The 25052-nt window shown below is 29.1% G+C and overlaps 4 protein-coding genes across 4 annotated transcripts in view; 2 read left to right on the top strand and 2 right to left on the bottom strand.

Moving 5' to 3' along the window:
- LOC105366352 (centromere protein L) overlaps positions 1-3362 on the top strand; it is a 3834-nt gene extending 472 nt beyond the window's left edge. The window contains exons 2-5 of the mRNA XM_011504771.1: positions 1028-1233; positions 1743-2131; positions 3017-3170; positions 3255-3362. Coding sequence (XP_011503073.1) covers positions 1028-1233; positions 1743-2131; positions 3017-3170; positions 3255-3362 — 857 coding nt within the window. The remainder of the gene's footprint in view (positions 1-1027; positions 1234-1742; positions 2132-3016; positions 3171-3254) is intronic.
- A 130-nt stretch (positions 3363-3492) lies between these two features.
- Snup (snurportin-1) lies at positions 3493-5263 on the bottom strand. Its single transcript, XM_011504797.1, has 5 exons — positions 4866-5263; positions 4519-4756; positions 4099-4287; positions 3633-4018; positions 3493-3529 (listed from the first exon to the last, which is right to left on the bottom strand). The coding sequence occupies exons 1-5, from the start codon at positions 5102-5104 to the stop codon at positions 3493-3495; spliced, it is 1089 nt and encodes a 362-aa protein (XP_011503099.1). The 5' UTR covers positions 5105-5263.
- A 1389-nt stretch (positions 5264-6652) lies between these two features.
- LOC105366353 (BAG family molecular chaperone regulator 2) lies at positions 6653-9715 on the top strand. Its single transcript, XM_011504773.1, has 3 exons — positions 6653-6962; positions 8631-8743; positions 8962-9715. Exons 1-3 carry the CDS (start codon positions 6755-6757, stop codon positions 9193-9195), a joined length of 555 nt encoding a protein of 184 aa, XP_011503075.1. The 5' UTR covers positions 6653-6754; the 3' UTR covers positions 9196-9715.
- A 2448-nt stretch (positions 9716-12163) lies between these two features.
- The window catches only part of Rab23 (RAS oncogene family member Rab23), a 53154-nt gene continuing 40265 nt past the window's right edge, over positions 12164-25052 (bottom strand). The window contains exons 4-6 of the mRNA XM_011504774.1: positions 19256-19335; positions 18333-18520; positions 12164-12560 (exon numbers count right to left, since the gene is read on the bottom strand). Of these exons, the coding sequence (XP_011503076.1) occupies positions 12430-12560; positions 18333-18520; positions 19256-19335 (399 nt within the window). The 3' untranslated portion in view covers positions 12164-12429. The remainder of the gene's footprint in view (positions 12561-18332; positions 18521-19255; positions 19336-25052) is intronic.

The following is a 25052-nucleotide window of genomic DNA, read 5'->3' on the forward strand; positions in this document are numbered from 1 at the left end:
CGCCCGCACTCTCTCTCTCTCTCTCTCTCTCTCTCTCTCTCTCCCGTTTACCCGTTGCAAATTTCATTTATTCGCTTTCTGTGCGCGTCGTTTATTCTTATTAAACAATTCGAAAATGCATTTGCAACGCGACATTATCATCACTCACCTATCTCACAAGATCAAAGACCAAAATCTTTAAAAACTCCATTTTCACCTCCTTAAACCGTACATAGCTCCGTCGTTTCTAAAAACGAATAGCTCCATTATTCGCGAAAATGGCTCTATCCGTATTTTATCAGCCAAGCCATTAAAACCATTAAAGCTCCGTAATACTTTCAAAATCTTATCTTTGACTAGTTTCACACCCCCCCCCCCCCCCCCCCCCCCCCCCCACACAACCACCCCCCCACCCCACACCAACACCTCCCCAAATAATCTTCCACTTTTCGCATTCGAATTATTTATGGTGGGAATCGTTGGAAAGGCAGTATGATTAATTCCTACCCGATATCGTAAAGGGCAGGCGTAAAATTACCGAAGAAATTCATTTACGCCATCCTTTTATCTCTATGAATTAAATATATTATCAAGTTAAACAAACAAATTAAGAAAAGTCATCATTAAGATGTAAATAAAAAAGTACACAATATTTAATAAATCCCCTTTTTTGTCGTCGCGAAAGGACTCAACTTGATATATACATCTTTTCTCTCTCTCTCTCTCTCTCTCTCTCTCTCTCACTCTCGAAACGACTGGAGAATCCCACGAAAGGATTTTAAAAACCTTGTATCGTATTGTAAAATTATATTGTAGATGGTGGATAAATAAATAAAAGCTGGAGTTGGACTATAAAATTAAAGAGAAAGAGACGAAACATGTCAAATTTCCTGTCAAAATCTACACTGACATCATAAATTAATAGAAAAATTTGTCGATAAAATTGTTATTTCAGCCAATGAGATGATGCATTTACTTAGTTTACTTTTGCATCTGTGATTGTCTCACTTCCTTTTAATCCAAGATCTTTCGTTTATTTAAATTTCAGTATTTCTAAAAAAGACATGGAACATTTGGGGAGTTTCTACGATGTTTAATTTTAACTTCGACGACGATATAAAAATTAAGCAATACGCAAAAATATTAAGAGAACAAGTTGCGCACATTTTATCGCAAGAAGACGTTAGCTATGTAGCCACATTCAAAGTTTTAGATATACCGAAGCCAAATGACTCGGACCATCCTGTTATAATGGTATAAACATTATTAATTAAATATTAACTTCCTAAGCTTAATAATGTTTGGATGATTAATACGAACTAATGTACTCTCTCTCGTGACACGGCAAACGTCCGATGAAAATATTCATTTTTCTTTCAAGCGCTAATCAAGCCTCTTCGATGAATAAACAAATACCCGCATAGTTTTTCTCATCTAATAATTAATACGCGCACCCATCCACACACGCACACATTCTCGAGACGTAATAAAATATTACCTAATAAAATTAAAAACAATTAATTGAGTTGAATTTTATGCATCTACCTTGGTATTGATGATACATTAAATAATTAGTAAATTCTCTTAAGTACTTTGACTTCATAGAGCTTTAGACATCTACAATTATAAATACCATTAGTAGTTTATGAAAGACGCTATTGAAAAAATCTTATTGTCATTTATTAAAATTAAACGCGTATGTAGTCGCGTATGTAAAGGGAGCGGCAGAAGAGTCGGAAGAAAAAATCTTATCAATATTATAGATCAAAGTACAAGCCCAGACGATGGGTAAGGAGAGCAGAGAAAGTTGTGTTTACGAGGGATATTTTTTCTCCTGGCGCTCGGGGACGACGTGCGAGCCGAGTGACAACACGGGGAAGCTTCCTCTGCTGCTGTGTCGCGGTACCGCGAACACAATGCGAGCCGTACACTCGATCCTGGGGCACATGTTCGATTGCCTATTTGTCGCACTACCGACCAACGAGGAAGATCTCAAGTGGCTCCTGCCGATCCTCATCAGAGCGACCGAAGAGGAATACAAAGCCGATAGCGAGACGGAGGCGATGCTCGAATACTTGGTTCCGTATCTCCCGACCTCCAACAGCATCACCGTCAAATTTCACATAAAAAAACTTATACAACTATGGAGAAGGTTAGATTATTGTCTGGTATTACGGTACCGTTTTATCCATTAAAAGGGGGTCTTGGGAGCGCGGCGTGGTATGACAAGGGAAGGGGGCAGGGGTGTGTGTGTGTGTGTGTGTGTGCGCGCGTGCGTGCGTGCGTGCGTGCGTGCGTGCGTGCGTGTGTATCCTATAATGTCTTTTAAAATTGAAAATAAAATAATCATCGGGTTCTTTTAATTTTGTTAATTCTATTAGTGCCCGAATTTTTTATAATGTAAATGTGTCTAAATATGCTCTCGTATTATCTAAAATATTTCTATGTTAACCGCATCATCAAATTAAAGCTTTTCATTAAAGGTTCAAATAACGTTTAGTGACTTTCAAGTTTTATTATATATATAACCATTAACCATTAATAAATTCATAAAATTGAAGCTTTGAAGTAAAATTTTTTACGTCTCTTCTTTTAAACTTCCCTTGATACTTTGTTTTATGTGCTAATTTATGTAGCCAAATGCAGACATTTTTATTTAATATAAAATGCAAAATATAATTAGAATTTTCGGTATTTCAGCTTTTCTTATTTTTAACTATGAGAACTTTATAATGCATAGAAATTATATATTTTTTAAGATTTTAATTGTTAACAATTCATACCTCGATTATTAGAAATTCATAACTATGTAATATTAAGAGATTGTTAAACTGTAGTGCGTAAAAAAAAAAAAAAAAAACTATTTTAATAATTAATTTTATTATGAAACATAAATGAAATATTAAAATACATGTGCGTTTAAAATTATATATTTTTTTTTTTTTTTTATTAATTTGAGCATTTATTTACGATAGAATGATAAAACAAAGCAAATACTTTTATATCAAAAATTATAATGGCGTGTTTTGTACATTAGCCTTTGGGGAAAACAAGACAAGATATTGGGCGAAGAAGTTGAAAAATTTCACGAAATTCTTCATAGCCAAGCAAGGGAAATTACTGGTTTGCAATTAGAACTTTGTCTGCTGAACAAAATTATTCTTCCTTCCATAACGATATCGGCAAACAAGGTATTGGCTCTACTTTATTATCAACGATATACTAGATAATATATATGAACTTTCATTTGATATTTTACTTTAATTTAATTTCAGATGAAAGTAACAAGTGTTAACGCCATGAACACTGTTTTAACATATTTGAATGAGAAGGCGATGGACGCATTATACATAAATACAACGCAATTCAGTACTTCGAAATAATTATATTTATTAATAAATATATTTTACAGTAAGATCTAACAAATAATCAATTATAAATTAAATTTCAAACTTTGTTAATAATTAAAATATTTTACTTTTTACGGTTTTTATGTTAAAATATGGTTAAAATTTAGTTCATATCTTCTTCAATTTGTTCACATTGTAATCTGAAAGATATGTAAAATATTAGAATTACGTGTACTATTTTAATACTGTAAATAGAAATAATAAAATACGCAAAAGCATGCAAATTTATAAATACAAACTCACTGTTTTTTGTTTTTCTGTAACTTTTCTTTCTTCGCCTTATTCAAGCTCGTTATTTTCTGTACATGATGCTCAAAATTAATGTAAGTACTTGGTTTCTCATCGTATGGTTCTGGAACATTCATTCCCAATATTTCTGGTAACATGTACGTCTTCAACCAATTAACAAGCGGCGTTACCCCTCTTATATAATGTCCCCTTCTATGGTAAAATAATAGTCCATCTAATGCGATGGTCGTCGAAATGCTTTCTAAGCAATCATAAAAATTATTATCACAAGCTATATTTGGTAGGGTTAAAATTTTGTAATCGTTAACTCCAGCTATTTGTTCCTTTAACTGTTCTATCTCTTTTAATTGCGAGTTTAGCCAAAAGAATCTGAATTGACACTGAAAATTTTCAAATTATTAAAATAAAGCGGGTGGATAATATAGGGCACGAAAGGCAAAAAAATAGCCAGGAAATTTACCTCGCAATTGATCATATCTTGCTTCGACCATACAAGTACATCTAATACGTAACATATCTTTTTATTCTCGAGCCAAATACCGTCTAATAATACATAGTCATTGTCGTAAGTTTGTTTACTTCCACCAGGCAGTGCTGTTCTACATACAGAAAGTTGAAAACCTCTTCTAGTATACATTTTTGTTATACCCTAGAATTATCGTATAATAATTAATTCTGTATGCGTGTGTACGTTAGTTTTTCTTTTTTACTTTTAAAAGAATTTTTTCGTTTAAATGAATAGGCAAATCGAGAAGGAAAAGTTTGAAATAAAAAATTAACATACGGAATTATGGATTTTGAGCTTAAAAATACCCGACCGTTGTGATTAATTAACACATCGGTGTTTCAAAATAGCCAAGTAGATCCTATCGTTTCTTACCCTGGAAGCAATGATCATCACTCGCTTTCCCAATGGGCAAGGTACCATTATCCAGTTTTCGGTAAAATCTTGCGGTACTTCCAACATCCATTCCGATAGCATAAGTAAATTTTTGTACTCTTTGTGCGGTTTACACTTTGATTTTGGCACTTCCTCCACCTCCATTTTCTTCTCTACGTTTAAATTAAAGATAACATCCAGTAGGCCTCTGCTTTCATTCAGACACTTGTATCGATTTCTAAAATACACAAACGACAATATGTGGTATTAATATAAATATTGGTTAGTAGGATATTAGAATATCGCTAAGAGGATCAGGACTGATCTACAAAATTAATATTGCTTACTGTTTTTGATAATCCAACATTTGCTGTCGTCTTATTTCTTGCGGTGTATCAACAAAATCAATGTCAAGTCTATGATTATTTTTTTTAATTTGTTTCTTATAGAAAGTTAATCGTTCATTGAAATGTGTCTTTTTACTAAAATTATTACCCTCCATGTCCTTAACACTTTTCATATCAAAGACTGGAGCTATATTTACATTTTCCACATCAAATGCGGAAGGCATTTTTAAATTTTCCATTTCTCTTTCGACCTTTCACTAGGACTTGAAATAAATTATATTAATAAGCAATTGCCGTAAAAAACATTTGTCAAATTATTCAATTAATTGCTCGACGCTCATTTCACTCGATCGCGATGACATTAAAATCAGTTCCAAATCAATCAATATTATACGTTCGCGAACTATTTATTTTTAAAAATTAATCAATAATAATAATGACGTGTATGAATCCTCGTCGTCGTCGTCGTCGTCGTCGTCGTGGTCCTATTATTTCGGTGATGATGTCGGAATCCAACCGTTCCACACACCCCAACCGACCAACCTCAATTGTAAAACCACTAACAAATTGCCAAACAATTACATTCGATATTTATAACTAACTATTCGAATCCTATAACCCAGCAACAGCAGCAATAGCAGCAGCAGCAGCAGCAGCAACAACAACAACCACCGCAACCATCACCATCGTTAGCACCACAGCCACAACCACAAACACAATCACAACAGAAAGAATAACACAACTAATCAAAATTCGTCCAATATCCCCGGCAAACCATATCTCCACGCTTCTCCGAAGGCCAACCACACGCGCATGCTCCTTTCACGTTAAACTGGTCTGCCAGGGATCTCGAGATCCGGACGAAATACGAGGTGCTTCCCACCTTCCCAGCCAACGAGACTGGAATACTCAATTAAGCTCTGACCTCAAATTACGAACACTACACTTTCTCCTGTAGCGATGACTCTTCAAACGAATTATAAGGCTTTTTGCCGTTTTCTCGACAGCGAACTAACGGCCTAATAAACGTAAAGTTCGTCGAGATCTTAAGGTCGAAACTTAAGGATTCTCGTAGGCTCGAGTAATCATCCGCTACCTCCCGCGACCGACTCACCACCACGTACCTTCATGGCACGAGAGGTCGCACGACTTGCCGGTTCCCGCCGCTCCATTACCAAATAGTCACTACTACTTGCGCGCGCACAAGGGGAACGAGGACGAGCCGCCTGGACTCGAGGCGATTCTAGCGTTCCATGACGTTCCCACTTTCCAGTGACGTTACCTCGTAGTCAGTCCCGCTTCCTCCCCCCCCCCCCACCCCCTCCAATCAACCACCCAACCAACCGCAGTCACGCACGAGAAGCTCAATCGTATGTAATCCTGCGAGAGCTTAACTCAGGATAACGTCGCATTCGCGTATTCGGCGGCAATCGTCGATAAGACGCCCGGGCGCACGGAGTTTAAGGCGGTTGGCCGAGGTTGGACGAGGCCGTACGAGAGGCAGTAGTGTCGAACACGAGACAGATCGTGCTGATCGGTAGGGGCTGTGTTGGCCGAGCAGCGGCTTACCCTGACCGTCGCACGCGTCAGACGGAAGCCGGCAAAAGTCGTCGTCGTCGTTTATTATTCCGGGGATAGCCATTATCGTCGAGTGGGTTCGGTCCTTGCGAAGCGCATTTAATAGGCGAAAGCGAGATAGTCGAGCTGTTGACTGCGAGGGGAGTGGCGTAACGAGGAGCGACGAGGCGAGGCGGGGCGAAGTGTGGCGCGGCGCGAGACAAGGCGAGACAAGGCGAAGCAAATCCTTATTAGTTTGGTGACATTGGACGAGGGAAGCCGTCAAAATTACGGACCAACAGAAAGTAGAGGTTAAGGCGGGCTTAGCCACAATGGGCAGCCCGCTACCGCATATTATGGAAAGCATGGACGACCTGGGTGGCAAGCCCAAGGATAGGCTCGTTACCATTCTCGATCGCATCGAAATGCACGTTGAACAGCTGCGCAAGGATGCGCTGAGGATCGAGGAGGAAAAGGACACTTTGCTGACAACCCTCGATACGCTGCGTAATAACGACGCGGTCGTGAATCTCGAGGACAGTAAGTTTGATCGTTTTTTTTTTTTTTTTTTTTTTTTTTTTTTTTTTTTTTTTTTTTTTTTTTTTTGGCGGCCCCTGTTTTCGCGGCCCCTACCTAACTGCACGCCAAACAAATTGCCTATTTATGGAATAATCTGAATCATGGGATTGACCGCCAGATGCTAAGTATTATAGTGATTATTATGTAGTGCCCATGAGCGATGGGGTAGAGCGAGCCGCGACTTTGTACTTTACCTACGTGAGAATAAGACTGCGTGCGTTCGTTACTCGCTTACATCCGCCGACCTTTTTTTAACATTAATCGGAGCACATTGAGAGCCAATTAATTTATCTACCTAAAGTGACAGCGTATTAATGATGAAATGAAGTGGCCCGTAAGAGTATATCGCACTACGCGACACGTTAGATTAGCGGAAAATTTCGTTGCCCCACAGTTTCGATTTAAATTGTCATGGTAGGGCGCGAGAAAGATAAAGAAATCTACGCCGGATTGTCGGATTGCAGAACTGTGAATGCTACCATTTTTCCAATATAAAGATATTTAAGCTTCTTGCTATTGTGTAGTAATGCGCCTTAGAGATGTGTCCGTAGGTTATTGGATTAATGTGTCAGTAGTTGACGTCGGGATAATCATAAAGCGAGCATACAATTCGGAAAGAGTTCGCGCTTCTTTGCTCGCATTCTCTAATCTTAGAGGCACGAGACAAAATCACCTTTGTCACACAGTCCGTGATTTGTAAGACACCCACGCGCGAAATAAATTACCGTCGTGTGTTAATGTTCTCTCCCGTCTTTTCGCGAATCTTCCATATTATAACCTCATTCGAAATATTTTTCTGTTATGATAGAACTCTGTTGTGATCAGGATTACGTCGAATAGTTGTCATCTGCTCTCTATGAATATAGCATTTTTGTCATCAAATCTACCCAACGGTGCCCATTAATATCTTTCTACGTCCTAAGGTTTACAGATATTATAATGTGCAATGTGTCCAGCGATCGAGCTTGAATAATAAGTCGAGCCATAAGTTGGCCATTGAATAGACCCAAGAATCCAACTTTATTAACATTATGCATAATTTTTCATTTATTCCTTAACATTATAATAAGTGAATTAAATTTTGTATTGCTTTCGAATCATAAAATTCAAGAATAAACCTTTACAATTTCAACATCCAATATTATGTATGAAAAACAGATTGACCTACATTTTCAGTAATATTGATTTTTCCAATATTATGACAAGGAGTTTCTGGCTTATAGTAATTGACAACATTAAATAGATAAAATATTAAAACTGACTCGACTTACTAACTAATTTCATATTTAATATCCTAGATTTTATTAATATTATTATAAACCAGCCTTGCCAAAACATCGAGTATAGTTCAATTCATCTATTTACATAATGTTTCAAGTATATAATAGTTATATAAATATTTCTTCAAATTTACTGTCAGCTGTTTAAAAAAAAGATGACTATAACAGCGTGATGCATGATATAATTTTTTAACATCACTATGTAATATTATGTATTAATGAAACAATTATGAGTCAATAAACACATCGATTTGGCTATCGTTTATTTACTTTTTTATTTAACTAATAAAAATATAAAAGCAACATCTTATATAGTTATATATATGTATATATAGTTTCTATTTTATAGCTGATAGAGACGATGTTTTAAGATACGCAGAAAGGCTGTCTAGAAGATGTTTAACCGTTGATGTTCTTGTAAAAATCCATCGTGATGATATACAGCAGGATGCTTTGCATCAGGTACATATTAATATACATATGCTATAATATTGTTCTATATACTTCAACGTTATTGATATATTGTCATCTTACCTTTACTTTTCTGATAACTTTGACGTCTGAAAGAAGTTTTTGCTTCAAGAGCTTTATGACATTATATCACATAATATCAAGTATATGCCAAATATAATTCAGATTTAAATTAAACATTAATGGTAACAATTTATTTTTGTGCATAGGTTAACGGACTTATAGACAGTTTGGTTATTAACCTACGTAATGATCCTAGCGGAACGAGGCAACGATGCGCTTACTTTATGAACGCGTGTTCGTCGCAATCTAGTGGACACTCCGATAAAACTTTTGAAACAGCTATATTAGGATGCACTCTTGACGATCAAAAAAAAATTAAAAAAAGATTACAGGGATTATTGGATTACATAGATAAAGCACACACTATTACGTTGGAATAGAGTATAATTAGTTTGAGAAAAAGACTTGAACTTTACATTTTGGATAAGCATATATACTTTATTCAAGCTATAGTATAAATACTACAGAAATTTTATCCTGAGATAAAATGTTGATAAATCTTGAGTAAAACAGTTTGAAACGTGTTCATTATAAAGTTTTTTATTTTAATAGCACTTGTATCTAATACTTTGCTCAAATATTTATCAATACATTAATTTATATGAATAAATAATTGAATAAATAAACATGAGTAAATGAATTAAGGTTTGTTGTCTTACGATGAAACAAAGTATTCACGTTGCTTTGAAAATGTACGTTGAAATTTCAAATTATTAATATACGAAATTGTTAATATAATACATAATACTTAAAGAAATTGTTGAACATAAGCGCTGGTTAAATAGATAAAACTATATCATCAATTTAAATCGTATAATCTGAAATGTCTACATAAGTACATTCCTCTGTAATATGTCACTGATTAATTGTTTTAATAAAAAAAATTATATTATAATTCAATTATTTAGTCGGGAAAATTTTTAAATTTTGTGTTGGCAATTATTCATTTTAATAAAAATTATTTAAGTAACTTAAACGATGCAATTATACTTTAATAATCAAAATTTTACATCTGTATTGTACCTATGTTCATTTAACATTTATAAATCGTAAAGGAACGTAACTAATGCATAAGTTTTTATACTTAATTATTTTGTCAAATTTGTAATTGATTATTGTGAAAAAATTACAAAAATGATAAATAATTTGTTAGGTGCATAATAATTACATTCTCAATAATTAAAACTAATATGGATGTGTAGAAAGTTTTATTCTTAAAAAATTGTAGGGTTTTAAGGCTGCTGGTCAGTCTACCATTTTCTGGTGAGATTGTCATGTCCAGTGTCTATTTCATTAACTTGGTATTATTAAGAATCATAAAACTTCTAATACAACTATATAGCATCATCGACACAATAACATAAAAATGTGTACAATTTCTAGTAGATGTATAAGCAACACTATTTTAATACCAATGAAAATAATTGTCACCTTCCATAAATGTTGTACGAAAGAAATTTGATTTGTAATTCATAAATATACAGCTTTATTTTATAATCTAACAAGTAATAATTACTTTAATTACACTTATCTTGTCGCAACATGTCTATTTTTTTTTTTTTTTTTTTTTTTTTTTTTTTTTTAACTAATTGCATCTCCTGAAAAAATTGACATAAAAGAATTTAGAGGCTAGTTTTGCTCTCATCCGTTAATAAATGAAAAGAATTCTGAATTGGACAATAGACTTATAAGCCAAATGTTCGGTAATTAAAAGAACGATACAATTATGAACTTCTAGACGTATTAGTGAATTTTTATAATTAAAATTTACATTGATATTAAGAAGTATAGCGTTTTTTGAACATTAATTGAAGATTTGTTTTTACTGTGGAAAATATTAAATAATCCAACAGTTTTAATCATATAATTGGTACAAAAAAAATTTATCCATTTAACTTTTATTACAACAATATGTCTTTAATACATTCGGTTTACGTTTAAGAACGTCATAGTTGTTCGGTTATTATCTTTTTTTTTTTTTTTTTTCATTGTGAGCAATTTTACAATGAAAATAATGTTTTTAAACTCGATCGAATTTACTATACAATTATAAATATCATTGTAGATAATTATCATGTATGCTTTGCAATTAAGAAAAAATAATGAATTTGAACTAAAATGTTGATGTGCTAATATAATGTGATTCAACTCATACTGATATGAAAGTATAAAAATTTGTAATAATTTTCATTTTACTTTGAACGTATCGCCTATTATAAAATTTAAATCGATATTTTTACCGAGATTTAATTTGCATAAACTTGAATACGTGTTTCAATTAAGGTCCTATTGTGCTTTAAAATAATTTGTTAATAATTATTAAATAATAGTAAAATATTAAGGAACTTATTTTTCAAACAGTGTGTAACGAAAATCCAAATATCGAATCTGTATCCTTGTAACTGTTATTGTTGTTTTTAATATTATAAACTCTATGTTACGAAATAAATTCTAATTTTTTAAAATAAATAAATTTTTTATTTCAATACTCACCAAAAAAATGACAATCAACTTAACGATAGTGAGAAAGCACAAAAAACATTTATTCTTTCACAGCTTAAAAGCCATTATAATTTATAATTATTTAATGTGCGTCAACGCAAAATTAATACATATCTTACATGTTTCATTATAGAATATGACAAGAAAAATGTACATCGAGAATTAAAAACATGTAATTATATAAATTCCCCCCCCCCCTTAATTTTATCTACTTAAATTTCGAATCAAAATTGACTTAGATTTTGCTTTGAAGTAAGTACTACTACTTTCGGTATTTATAACAGGACTTATAAAGAACATAACATATCTTAAAAGTAACTTATTCCGTAAATATAAATATAATAAACAAAACAGCAATTATAAAAATTCTTTTATTAAAAAAAAAAAATAATAATAATAATAATAAAATAAATACAATTTTTCCGTATTATTTAGATGTTTACGGTGAAAGAAATCTCATTGTCAATCAAACTATTAAAACTGATTTTGCAATAACTAATATATTTGGTTAATAATAGCGCTCGTGTTATCGAACACAAAGTATTCTAGCAAACATTCACGTTCGCACAAACATTATTAATCGTAATTTGTTGATTATATGAACAATGAGCAGTACCCAATCACAATCATACCGACCTAGTAAAAAAAGTAATCACTGTGTAAAAAATTATTTTAAAAAATTTTTGCTTTGTTAGTCCTATAACAAAATTATTTACATATATACACATTTAAAAAATATACTAAGTAAATGTTTTCATCAACTTATTTAATAAATTATTTAGAAAATTGACTGAGCTTAAAAAAATTCATGGAACTAACACTAAATTTCTCTTTTTTACGAATTCTATACGATGACAATTGTATGGAGCATTAATGTATGCTAAAGTGATTAAAAATGTAAGTTAAATTTGGATTGATTAAGGATTACAATTTTCACATTATGAATTTAATTAGCTTTTACGCCATTTGAAGGGATCATATAAACAAATGAGCTAATGAGTAAGTGCAATAGCGAAACGATTGGTCAATATTAACACACATATTCACGCATAAGAATACAAAACGAAAAAGTTAAATTAAATTGTCTTAGGCAACTTTCACTCCTAATTGGTTTATAGTAATCGGCAGGCGTTCTTCACGAAATTTCTCTTTTTGTGATGGCGCATCTTGCCGGTCGCCCGTAAAACTATGGTTCCGTTGCTCGTGTTGCGATTCACGGAAGATCCATTTGGGCTAAAGGCACCTGAAAACACAAAAATGTCAATGCATTATCGAGCCACTACATTACGATATTATGATTTTTATTTCCATTTATTTTAATATTTACAATTTACAATTTATTGTTTAATAGCCTTTTACATGTTTATGTTGTGAAAAAAACCAATTTTTGTTTATTATTGGGCGTAAAAATAGCTTGAAATAATCAAAATCCAATAATGATAATTAACCAAACAAACAATTACTAACTAAAATGGTGATTTTTAATTTTTAAATATTATTGAATTACAGTCGATGTTTTGGGATATTTTTAGTATTATGGACGTATTTGTGGACCTTATGTAATTAAAAAAAAAATAAATAATAATAATAATAATAATAATATTGTCTAAACTATATTATGGAAATTCGGCACGTAGCCTATAATTTGCTAAAGTTTGTAAAACCGAAAATAAAAGCATCGATAACATTTATATCCAAATTATACTTTACAATTCTTTACCATACTTTATTATATCGAAGTTTCAGTATTTTAAAGCTTTCAACGAGAGTGATCGTTTTTTTTTTTTTTTTAATCAACAGTAATTTTTTAAAATCAATTCCATACATAATGTTACTGTCATTTAAATGCGATTAATTGAATTCAAAACCAAAAAGGTATATATGATATATAATTTATATTATAATATATATAAAAAAAAATATATATATATATGCCTATATATGTCATTGAATTAAATTATATTTATAAAACTATTAATAAAACAATTCAAATTATTGTTGTATTCTTTCTACTTTTCATTACCATCGATAACTGTAATTATTTCATTATCTAAGTTCTTACATTAAAAAGTTAATAAATAAAGATGAGTATTAATATTTCACTTTATAATCAAATTTGATATTTAAATTACTAATATCATTAATAACTTTTATCGCAATCTTTAAATAGAAAAAAAAAAATATATATATATATATATATATATATCTATTTTGTGATAAATCTATTTTGCATAATAAAAAGAGTACATAAAATTGTTGAATTAAGAGATAAATTGTAGAAATAGCAGCAGCACTCCGTCCTTCTTTTATATTGCATTTACATTAAAATCAATAAATAAAAAAATTTTTTTTTATCAATATTACAATTAAGAAAGTTATTTACATATAATATATAAGAGTCAGTTTGTGTTTAAAGTGACACGTGATATATTCACCTTGAAATATAAAAGTGATTTATATTTATTTATAAAAGTTTCTCCTAAGAGAAGTATCGAATTGAGTTTTTAAAAAGAAGATTGTAGAAATATTCAATATTCAAGTTAAATATCATGTAAATTTATTAGTTGATGTAAAGTTTCATTTATAATGGAAAATATAAAGAACAAAGTGCCAATAACATTTATGAATTTGAACTTATGAATAGTGAGTGTTCGAAATCCGTTATAATATAAATACGTTTTATTACTGCAATTTAACTAGCATATTTAGTATAAAGCACTCTATAAGCAATAATGTTATCCCATTGATATTCATATGTTAATGTAGACTATTTAAGAAATAAAAACTCCCAATTGATTAATTTATTAGATATAAAAATTAAACGCTATAATAATAAAATAAAATAAGAATACGAAAGAATTTTATAAAACAGTTTGTGCTTAAGCTATTGGTAGTTGTAGAATTTTAATATCTTGGATTATAATTAAATAATTAATATAAAATACATATATAGTATAGCGCGCATGTGTGTGTATTATTTTAAAAAGTATAATACAAATTTCAAATTATCTAATATTAACGAGATCCTTTGCGAATTTATACTTCTATAGCATTATTTTTTAAATATAAGAAAAATATTGTCTTAATAAATATATAACGTTTTATATCAAAAGGTTCATGTTTTGTTCGATTGATCAATAACATTTTCGAAAATTTCCTCTTCAACTGTTCAACATATATCTTCCTTTTTAATAATGAATCTTTGGTAACCAATAGACTAAATAATGGCTCTACTATTAATATTAATAAACGAAATATTTATGATTATTAAGATAAGAATACGAAGTAGAAAAAGGCTTTAGAATATAAAAATAATAATCAATTGACGTGTTTTGATTTTCATGTCGATAAGGACTTTTGGTAATGTATTTAAATTAGTATACTTAATATATGCGTCCGACTTCCATTTATTGTGATCATGGCGATAAAGAGGAGGTGGAAGAGGTGGGATGGAAGTGTATAAAATGAGATAACAGCAGGTGGTCAGTAGCGAGCTGCGACTTTACAATCGCGATGGCCCAGATTTGCCCTCGAGACTTAAGAAATCCACCCCAATCTGATAATAAAAAGCTGAAAACCATTGTGGCGCGCGTCTAGAAACTCCGAGATCGCGTGACCAGTTGAAAAACTCACTGTACAATAACTAAACTCTCATCCTTTAAAGGTATAAAATTTTAATTGAAGTACATCGAGAAGAGCTATTTTATCTGGAATTTAAATGAAAAAAAAAAAAAAAAAAAAAATAAAGTTTATCAATTAGTAAATTCACCAGCTCAATGCTTTAGCTGTGTTTGTAATTCTACTACGCGACGAATTTTTATATACTCTCAGTATAAGTGAATGTATGATCAATTTAACGTTATAGTGCTACATATTGATTAAAGCTAGTCGAAGGTAAAATCATTGAAGCAGAATTTATTTACATTAATAATGTGTTAATTATTATTACACGTGTCTGCATAAATACTTCATGAGAAAACAATTTCATGTAAAATATTAATTCAATTGCGATTGTTACATTTGTGTTTGTATGATTTATAAGAATAGGAAGTGTTTTATATTTGCTAATATTTTCGCTCTATCAATGTATATATAAGAAAAATGCTAAAGAATTCTTAATAACAAATCAAGTATTTAGATTTTGTTATTTAAAAAGATTAAGATTTTATCATTTTTCATTTTCTTTTTAATCATTTTAAAATAAAGTATTCAGTCTGTAACTTTTAAGCTTACGTTATTCATCTTCCGAGACTTTACACTTTATACTTTTATACTTCAATCTTCAATTTGTTACATCTTTCACGTCTAATTATTAGCTGATATTAATAATCATTGGTAAAACGATAATTTCTAGAATATGAAATAAGCACAATTGTATAGGAGACTCAAATTCTATATATTTTTTTAAAAATTCTTTTTTTTTTTTTTTTTTGCAAATAATTCAATCCAAAGGCATGAAATGAAATAATTAAGCGAAGTCAAATTTATTTACCCTAATGCGAAAATACCAATTAATATACTACTTCGACTTTGGTATGTCTATAATCACGTGTAATAATTGTCTAGATTATGTTAGACATTAATTACTAGAATGGACTGTCATTTAAAAGATAAATATATACCATGGCTTGTTAAAATGAAAAAAAAGAAAGAGAAAAGAAATTGCCAACTACTGGAAACGATGTTTACAACTATTACAATTTCAATTTTCAAAAAATATTAAAAAAAAAAAAAAAAACAATCATAATTATCACTATAAATACTTTTACAGTTAACATTTTAACATTTTAATTAGAAGCTTTTGAAAAATATCCATTTATTATAAAAATAAGTATCAAAAAAACGTTTAAAGTAAATGAAATGGAAAAACGGTCTCTACGCAACTGTATTAATAAGCTTTGAAAAGTTAAGATAATCATGAACTTAATTCCAGTAAAACCTGTTCGCAATGTAGAAGAACGTATATATATAAAAAATTGTAACGGTTGCGACAACGTAAAGTCATTACGTTTTATTCTAGATTATCCATTTTTATATATATATATATGTGTGTGTGTGTGTGTGTGTAGCGTAGTTTGAATAAAGAAAGAGATTCATTAAGTAAGTAATACATATGATATAAAAAAATCATATTCTTTTACGATGGTTTAAATTTATTTTATTATAAAAATAATGAAATTCTATGACTTTTAGTCATTTAATGAAATATAGTACTATTATACAAAATTGCATCTTATCAAATATTCCACGTGCTATTATAAAATATTTGTGTTTTGATAATGATTTGCACTTTGGGAAATTATAACTTGAAAACCTTCAAATACGTATGATTAGATCGAACGTTTACTTACATTAACATTATTTAATTTAGTCCTAATAACCTACCGAATGCTTATAATAGCAATATTCTTTTAACTCGGGTCACTTTGTTCCACAATGTTGCAGATCTTATGTCATTAAGTAAAGTCAATAGCCCAGTTTGCGATAGGATGTTTCGTATTTTCTCTTAACCGTAGCCAGTTAAAATGTCCTTTCATTCCCGGTATTCCTGAGATCCACTTTTTGCCCAGAGTAACGTCCATAAACGCCCTCGTTTGCTGCCAACCATATATTTGGTTCCATTCCTTCGGGCGTTCTCGTTCCAACCACAGTTTAATTTAAACCTTAATTGTACTTGTGGCTGCGTTTACGGCACATTTTTTGGTCCGGCAAGCTTCGTATTCCCACTTGGTTACGTTAATTTGTCAACTATAAAGTTCTTTATAACTTTATAATAACAATTTATATTTCGTACCTTGTACAAATAATTCTGGCCATCTCATTCGTTTGGATCGTAATACGATTACCGCCTGGTTTATACATAATCAATGCATATAAATTGGCGAATGAAAAAATAAATATACTAAAATATCTTTGCAATAAAGTAATTTTTTTTAAATGTTATTGCGTAAAATAAAAAATATTCTTTAAAAATTTTGACAGCTTTGAAGCTTTTAATAGCCATTTGTTGATTTTTATAGAAAGGCCTAATCAGTTCAGCATACATACGCTTGCATTATTGAATTCAATGAATATGCAAATTATAATTAAATTTCTATAATTCATACACTTACGATATAATGATGAACATCTAGAAGCGAGGATTAGTCAGTATAAAACGAGTAGATATAATAAATGAGCAAATTTAAAAGTATTACGTGCCTGGTAATTTCTATAAACAAACAATATTGACTTGTATAACGATAATAACTAGAAAATAAAAAATTTCAATAGTATTGATACAAAGTAGATGTAAAAGCAATGACAGGGAAAAGGGTTGAACGATAAATGAAAAATAAAATAATAATAAATGAATCATTGAATAACGAAGAATTCAGATTACAAATTTATAATTTAATTTACTGTTAAAAAAAAAAAAAAAAAAAAAAAAAAAAAAAAAAAAAAAAAAAAAAACAACAACAACAACAGCAAAAAGTACGAAGCTTAGAAAAAAGAATTTATCTTTCACGTAATAATTAGTAAATTTAGAGTACAGAAAAGATTAAAACATGGAAATAAATTGGCAATTGAGAGCATACGAGTAATGACAATTATAGACAATCGTAGAGTCATAAAATTCAATAACGCTTTACTAACTATTAGAGAAAAATTAATTTCAAAAGTGATAATCTTGTATTAAAGTAATCTTAAGGAAGGTTGGAGTAACGTTGGTAAATGTTATTCACTAATGTCCATGAATGTATCATTTTCTAATAATTTTTAAACTAATTTCATAACAACCCATGTACTTTATACTCTACAGCTGAAAGCCAAAAATGATATTCCATAATCTCGCATAATCTCGCATTTCATCTTTACAATTAGTTTTATCCCTATCCTTATGAATCCTTATTTTAATTACTCTAGTTATAAGAAATTGTACTTGGTAATGGCGCACATTACACCCACTAAACCAACAAGTGAACATTGCAAAGTTATTTTAAAAATGCGTAGGCGCGTCTACGTTCTTACTTACTTATGACGGAAGGCGACCGCGGCCCAGACGAGTAGAACCTGAAGTCGTCCTCCTCCTCGAAGCGACGCATCTCGTAGAGGCACCGGGAGGCCAGGTGCCGAAAAACGCTCATTACGCCGACATCCTCTTTAACGGAAGTACGAAGAAGTTTACAGCCGAGTGCTCGGCCAAGTCTTTCCGCCTCGTCACTGTTCGAATACGTTTTTTTTTTTTTTTTTTTTTTTTTTTTTTTTTTTTTTTTTTTTTTTTTTATTTTTATTATTATTATTATTCGTAGCTATTTGGAAACTGGGACTCGCTCACAACTCACTCGTATGACTTTCTAACTTTTTGTGCAAAATGTTAATATCACCGCGTAATGAGATTTACTCTCGGGAAATTGATTGCTTTCCCACTTATTTCGATGGAAGTGAATAATGCAGTAGAGAATGAATTTAATTGAAAGTCATAAATTTTGTTGATTTTGTATATTTGTGTGGAATTATAATCTGATATTATTGTGTATTACAAATATGTTGGACTGCTAATAAAAAGAAAATAATAAGATATAATTTTACATAATGGATTGAGCATGCATGACTAAGCGCCTTTAATTAATAAAAATTTGTATTTGTCAATTTGTCAATAATACGTATTACAAGCGAATGTTTAATTACGGAACGATACTAATTTTTTGGAAAACGCAACCGTATTTCTCAACAATCGTCTTGTTTAATATAGTAAATTCCACGCTATTAAAAAATCATTAGTATGCTAAAATTTTCGTAAGATATCGTTACTACAATAAACAAGTAATAATTACATTATGCCAAATTTAACAAAAGTTTTCCACTATTTATTGCAAGTCCTTTTCAAAATTTATCGTTGATAGTTTTACTGACGCAAGGTTTGAAACAAATTTTAGAAAAAAAAATATTACTTACGGATCGATAACGCACTGATCGACTAAATCCATTTTGTTTTGAACTAAAACTGTCGGTATTTCTCCGCATTCGTTTTCAACCTATAACATAAAAACAATTTTTTCTTGTATTTTATGCAATTTAATATCCTTTGTTTAATTACACTCTTCAGCAATGTTTTATAACATCATTTTAACGCACAAAGATTCGAAACGAAATAACATTGTTTATTTTTATTTTACTAATATGTACTAATACAAACTAAAGTTGTAGTTAAATCTTTTATTTATTTTCCTTTATTTAATAAATTAAAACGCTATATATATATATATATATATATATATCTAAAAACGGGAACATCTACAAAAAAATGTGTTTGTTCTAAAGAAAATTATTATAAAAATTATAAAACACGAAAATTTTATAAAACATACTTTAAACGATTACAATTACCGAGATACCTCTTACCTTTAATAACAAATAAACCTATTGTTATAAATCATATATCGTTATAAATTTATATATTATTTAAGATAAAAATGGAAGATTTATAAAATATTTTATTTAATAGATACTTTATGTTTTATTAAAAAGGTAATGGATTTCTGGTTTGAAATTTATGCATTATTTTTATATAACCGTATAAACCCAAAGATTTCCTACTAATTTCGGATATACAATATGAAAGTCTATTTAAAAAACAAAAAATAAATAAAATATATGTATATATATATATGATATTAATTAAAGCTAACAGCTACTAGATTTCATGATACTTATTAAAAGTGTACCATTATATACCATTTACATTACGTATGTTTTATATCTTGCTAGAAATCCTAAATTAAATGTATTAAAAAAAAAAAAAAAATGATAATTATCTTTTAAAATGTAAAATCAATTAGATTAAGATTCTTTATAAATTGAGAAGAAAAAAAAATTCGATACCATTAATATAGAAGTGGTTGAGTTGAGTCACATTTGGTACGTAATTTAATTTTACGGTTATGCTAGTACAGTTACAAAATGTTATGTATAAAGGCTTTAATAATGCCATGTCATTAAACATGCACGCAAAAGTCAAATATATTAAGACGCCGTACGTAGTGAGGCAGTCAGAAATTATTAATTGACTGGATGACGTTGTCGTTAGATGTCTTGCAAACCAATTTTACATGTTACACCTGTCTTTGACTGAACTGAATTCTGCGAATTTTTGTCGAAACCATGAGATGCATATAGACATATACACGTATCATTTTTTTTTTCCTCAACTAAAACGTCCTTGATCATTGTATATAAGTAAGATAAGGATATTAGCAAGCACTTTCTTGGAACAGAATTTTTCTAATTCGTATTAACGATTTTATGTATTGTATTAGTATTATTGTGAGAAAAATCATTACAAGCTATTAATTAAAGCAGTTTCCGAAATGTCAATATATTATGTTCGACTTTTATGTTGCATGAAAAAACAAAACATGTAAAAATTCTTTACGGTATTACATTATGAAGATGAATAATTAGATCAAATGATTATGATTGTTGTATTATATTTTATTATATCGATTTATTGTATTAACAAATTTGTTAAATAAAGTATTAATAAAGTGCTTAACTCGGTAATTCTATGTATATTTACTAAATTACTTTTAACTCTTGTTTAAATAATTATTTTCTTAAATATCAAAATTTAATGTTTTTAACTCGAGCATCTCTATATAATGTGAGCATGACCAGATTCATATACAACTTGTAATTTTAATTTTAATCAATTGAGTAATTAATTCATTATTCATTTGATTAATTATGAATTTTTATGCAACTATACACTAATAGATCAAATTCTCTAGCCCTAATTATAGAATCAAAGAATAATTTGTCATTTAATTCTCGGACTTTCGTAAACATTAAAGAGCATAGATACAAATTTACATGTTATATAAAATATTATATATAGATTTTTTAATTAACGAATTATTATATAGTATATTTTAAATAAAAATATTAATTTAATTAAAGTGACGATTGACACATACGAAATAGTTGCTCAAGATCTACCATGTTAACAATACAATGGTAATTTGTCGTAAAAGTTTAATGCTTTTAATGGAATTTGAAGTGTTTAATTTATCAAAAGAGATACAAATGATCTTACGCAAACTTAAGAAGATTTACGAATTGTAATTGTCAGCAATTATTTCGGCAATACAATAAATAATACCTTTGATGCTCCATATGCCCTATTCTAGAATCAATTTATTTTCACTGCTCACAACATAAAAAGCAAATATATTTATCATCGTTAGTTTATTTATATTATTCAAATACGCTAGTTTTTTTTTTTTTTTTTTTTTTTTTCCATTCTTAAATTTACCTCACATTTTTAACACTACAATCTCCAATCTAGGATATTGTCCTTTTATGATACTATATACTATGTCAAGCACAAGTAAAGTAGTTCAATATAGTTATTTGGTTGATTCTTTCAAGATTTATAATTTGTCTTCGTGTTGTCAATAAGAATGATTTTGCACTAGGATGCAAAAAATTTAAAGCTAAACGAAAAAAGGCTTACTTTCATTTTATTATAGATATTGTTATTTTCTTGGGTGATTGAACAATACAATAATGTTTTACTATATGTGTATAGGGAGGAGGAGAAAGGAGTTAAGTACTGTTAAAACTTTAAATGCACTTCAAACAAGTTTTATAGCACAAACAGTATTATAAAAGTTTCTTCAACAAATCTCCTTAAAAAATTACATTTTAAAAAGAATAAAATAAAGCAATTGATACAAAAATTAAAAATTATTACTTCATAAAAGGTAATAAATAGTGTACAATTTATTAAGCTTCCAACGATATACGCATATATTTGTCAAAATTGCACTGTTTATTTTTATATTTACATTTTACTATTTTTATTAACTTATTTGAAAGCTTATTAATATTTTTTTTTTTTTTTTTTTTTTTTTTTTTTTTTTTTTTTTTTTTTATTAAAAGTAAATAATTTATGAAAACTCTTATATCATATTAATTATACATTGAAATAAATTACTTTGGTAAGATAATGACTGTAATTATTATATAAATCACCGATAAATTATTCAGGAATAAATTAGAATAACAAGTAAAGACAATTATAAATATTTTCAATGATTAAATAATTTTAAAATTATTTTTGCCATTTAAAAAGCATTCTTTTATCTAAAAAATATTAATAAAATAAGAATTAATTACACGCTTGAATAATTAATTTAAATAAATAACATTGATATAAGGGATAATTTTAATTAGTTATTTTTCAATAAGTTTTATATAAGATGTTAATAAGTTAATTTTTAATGTGAATGTTTAAAATATATATCAATGTTTATCTAAGAATTATTTTAAATTATTTCTATTTACGTTAATTAATGTCCTGCTTTAAATTTTTTGTTAAATTTTGCTTTATCAGGAAATCGATAATGTTTACACGATTGTATATTTTGTTTAATATAGGTAAAAAACTTTTATTATTTTAAAAACATAAGTACATAGTAGTACAAATCCAAAATCAGAAACTATAAACGATATTGCAATTGGGAAAATATTATCAAAATTTTAAAACTGGATAAATGGATCAATGATATAACATTGTATTAATTTTTTTCAATAAATATATCAATGTCAAAAACATATAAATAACATAATGGATTATATACGATTTAGTGTTAAAATGATATTGATCACATTCAGATAAATGATAAAAGCTTGTATTGGGCAAAATATATTCCGTAACGATGTTCTCCGTACATTTATAATGATTAAAACTTTTCTGTAAGGCTAATCAATTCTGATACATATCATCATTATATAAATTTATGATATATATTTGTCTAATTGTTTATTATGACAAATTGCTATTCGTCTATGATATAAAGAAAAATTAATCATGATTGCGCAAGTTAAGTAAATTTATTTTGCCAATCAAATAAAATCTTCTGCTTAATAATTCAATTATAATTACCCAGTGAATACTAGTATTTCATCATAATTTTATTCTACAAAGGATAAATCGAGGTTTTTTTTTAATCATATTACTTTTAAGGAGTGACACAACAAATTTAAGCAGACACTAAGTTAAGAATAAACTGTAAATTATTCTTATGTTTTATAGATAGTTTTTCCAGCATATCGCAATATTTATTCGCAATATAAAATAATAATTCATTAAAAATACAAATATTTAAAGAGAGTCTAGTTTATTTGTCCTGAAGATTTATAATCAATTTTAAACAGTTGTTAAGGTCTTTTGTATGAGAGAAATCAAATCTCTTGTATGTGAGAAAAATCAAAGAATTTTGATTTTTTTTTAAATTTATTATAAATGATTATTCAAAAAAAATTACTTGTAATTTATCGAAATACATTCAGTAATTTTCAATATCAATCGATAGTTTTAAATAGACCGTAAATTATTAATATTATAATCGTATTTTTGCAGCAGAAATATTACAGTAGAAGCAATGCAATTAAATAGCGCTTTAATAAAAATGATTACTGACTTATAATAAGATTTATATATATTGCATTTAAATGACTTACATATTGTTTTCGAATATCTTTCATTATTGGCGCATAAATACTATTGAAATAAATAATAGTTATTACATAGTTTTATCTAGTATAAAAATTATTTTATTAACCACCAGTTGATAAATATAATGTTAATGGATATTAAGTAACAGACACTAGTTATAATTTTGAATGTTACAAATCCTTACCTAAAAGCTAGAAAACAAAAAAGATGTTCAATGGCTGTTAACAAATGAAAAGTTTATACAATAAAGTATGAATTATTTCTATTTCATGACGTTGGAAAATGGGGGTATCCAAACTTTCGATTTTAATATATTTTTCATTTTAACATACTAATCTAATAATTTATAACTTTGTTTCATTTAACGTTTGTTCAAAATGTAAGAAGGAATGAAATAAGTACTTGAAAATTCCGTTGATAAAATTATGCCTAATTATTTATTAAATTTTTGGTTCGATCATATTGCTTGATAAGTGAATAGTAAATGATTTCGATTCGACGTTATATTTTTGTTCCTTAGTAACGGGTAATAAAAATTTACCTTTATTTTATTTTCTTTTTTTTTTTTTTTGCGCCACTCTACTGTTCGAAACATTGCATGTGTTTGTTTAAAACAGTCGTTGCTTGTGACAAAAGAAGCAACAAGCAAATATAGACACTAGTAGGAAACAGACTTTCCTAGTTTTAGAAAGGGCTGTACATTGAAAGAGTAATCTTATCCCTTGAGAAATCTTCTTCATTTGATTCCGACATCCTTTCACCGTGGGTAAGTATAAATGTACAACGTTACAAAATGTAAAAATGTCTCCTTGTCTCTCGATTTACCCATACGCGTACGAACATACGAGTTTCCAGAGAAGGAATCTCGACTCTCGCGCGGCGACGACCGAGTTAGTTACTGCCTACCTACACCTATATATGTAAGCCTGAGAAAAAGAATCCGTTTTGTACTTAATGAATCTTTTACCGGAATGCTAAATAAATAATACGCTAGTGTTAGGCGACAGATTTTCCGAAAGTTGCATTGCCATTTGCCCTTAAAACGACGTAGCAATCGAAGTAAACAATTTAAGCCATCCGAGTCCACGAGTCTCATCCAACGATTCTGCATTAATTAACATAAAAAATAATTTAAACCCACTTGGATATAATGATCTGGTATAATGGTTGAACGAATTCATAACTTTTTTTTTTACAATAACTATAAATGAATAGAAAAAAAAAACTACCGCT

Source organism: Ceratosolen solmsi, unplaced genomic scaffold (assembly GCF_000503995.2).
Source record: "Ceratosolen solmsi marchali unplaced genomic scaffold, CerSol_1.0 scaffold70, whole genome shotgun sequence".
In the NCBI taxonomy this organism is placed as follows: domain Eukaryota; kingdom Metazoa; phylum Arthropoda; class Insecta; order Hymenoptera; family Agaonidae; genus Ceratosolen; species Ceratosolen solmsi.

What these genes read in the sequence shown, in the direction of transcription:
- LOC105366353 (XM_011504773.1), top strand. Translation starts at nt 6,755, where the DNA reads ATGGGCAGCCCGCTACCGCATATTATGGAAAGCATGGACGACCTGGGT. An exon ending in GGTCGTGAATCTCGAGGACA is followed by an intron (nt 6,963 to 8,630) that starts GTAAGTTTGATC and finishes TCTATTTTATAG; the next exon opens with CTGATAGAGACGATGTTTTA. An exon ending in AGCAGGATGCTTTGCATCAG is followed by an intron (nt 8,744 to 8,961) that starts GTACATATTAAT and finishes TTTTGTGCATAG; the next exon opens with GTTAACGGACTTATAGACAG.
- Snup (XM_011504797.1), bottom strand. Translation starts at nt 5,104, where the DNA reads ATGGAAAATTTAAAAATGCCTTCCGCATTTGATGTGGAAAATGTAAAT. An exon ending in ATGTTGGATTATCAAAAACA is followed by an intron (nt 4,757 to 4,865) that starts GTAAGCAATATT and finishes TGTGTATTTTAG; the next exon opens with AAATCGATACAAGTGTCTGA. An exon ending in TTACAGAAAAACAAAAAACA is followed by an intron (nt 3,530 to 3,632) that starts GTGAGTTTGTAT and finishes CATATCTTTCAG; the next exon opens with ATTACAATGTGAACAAATTG.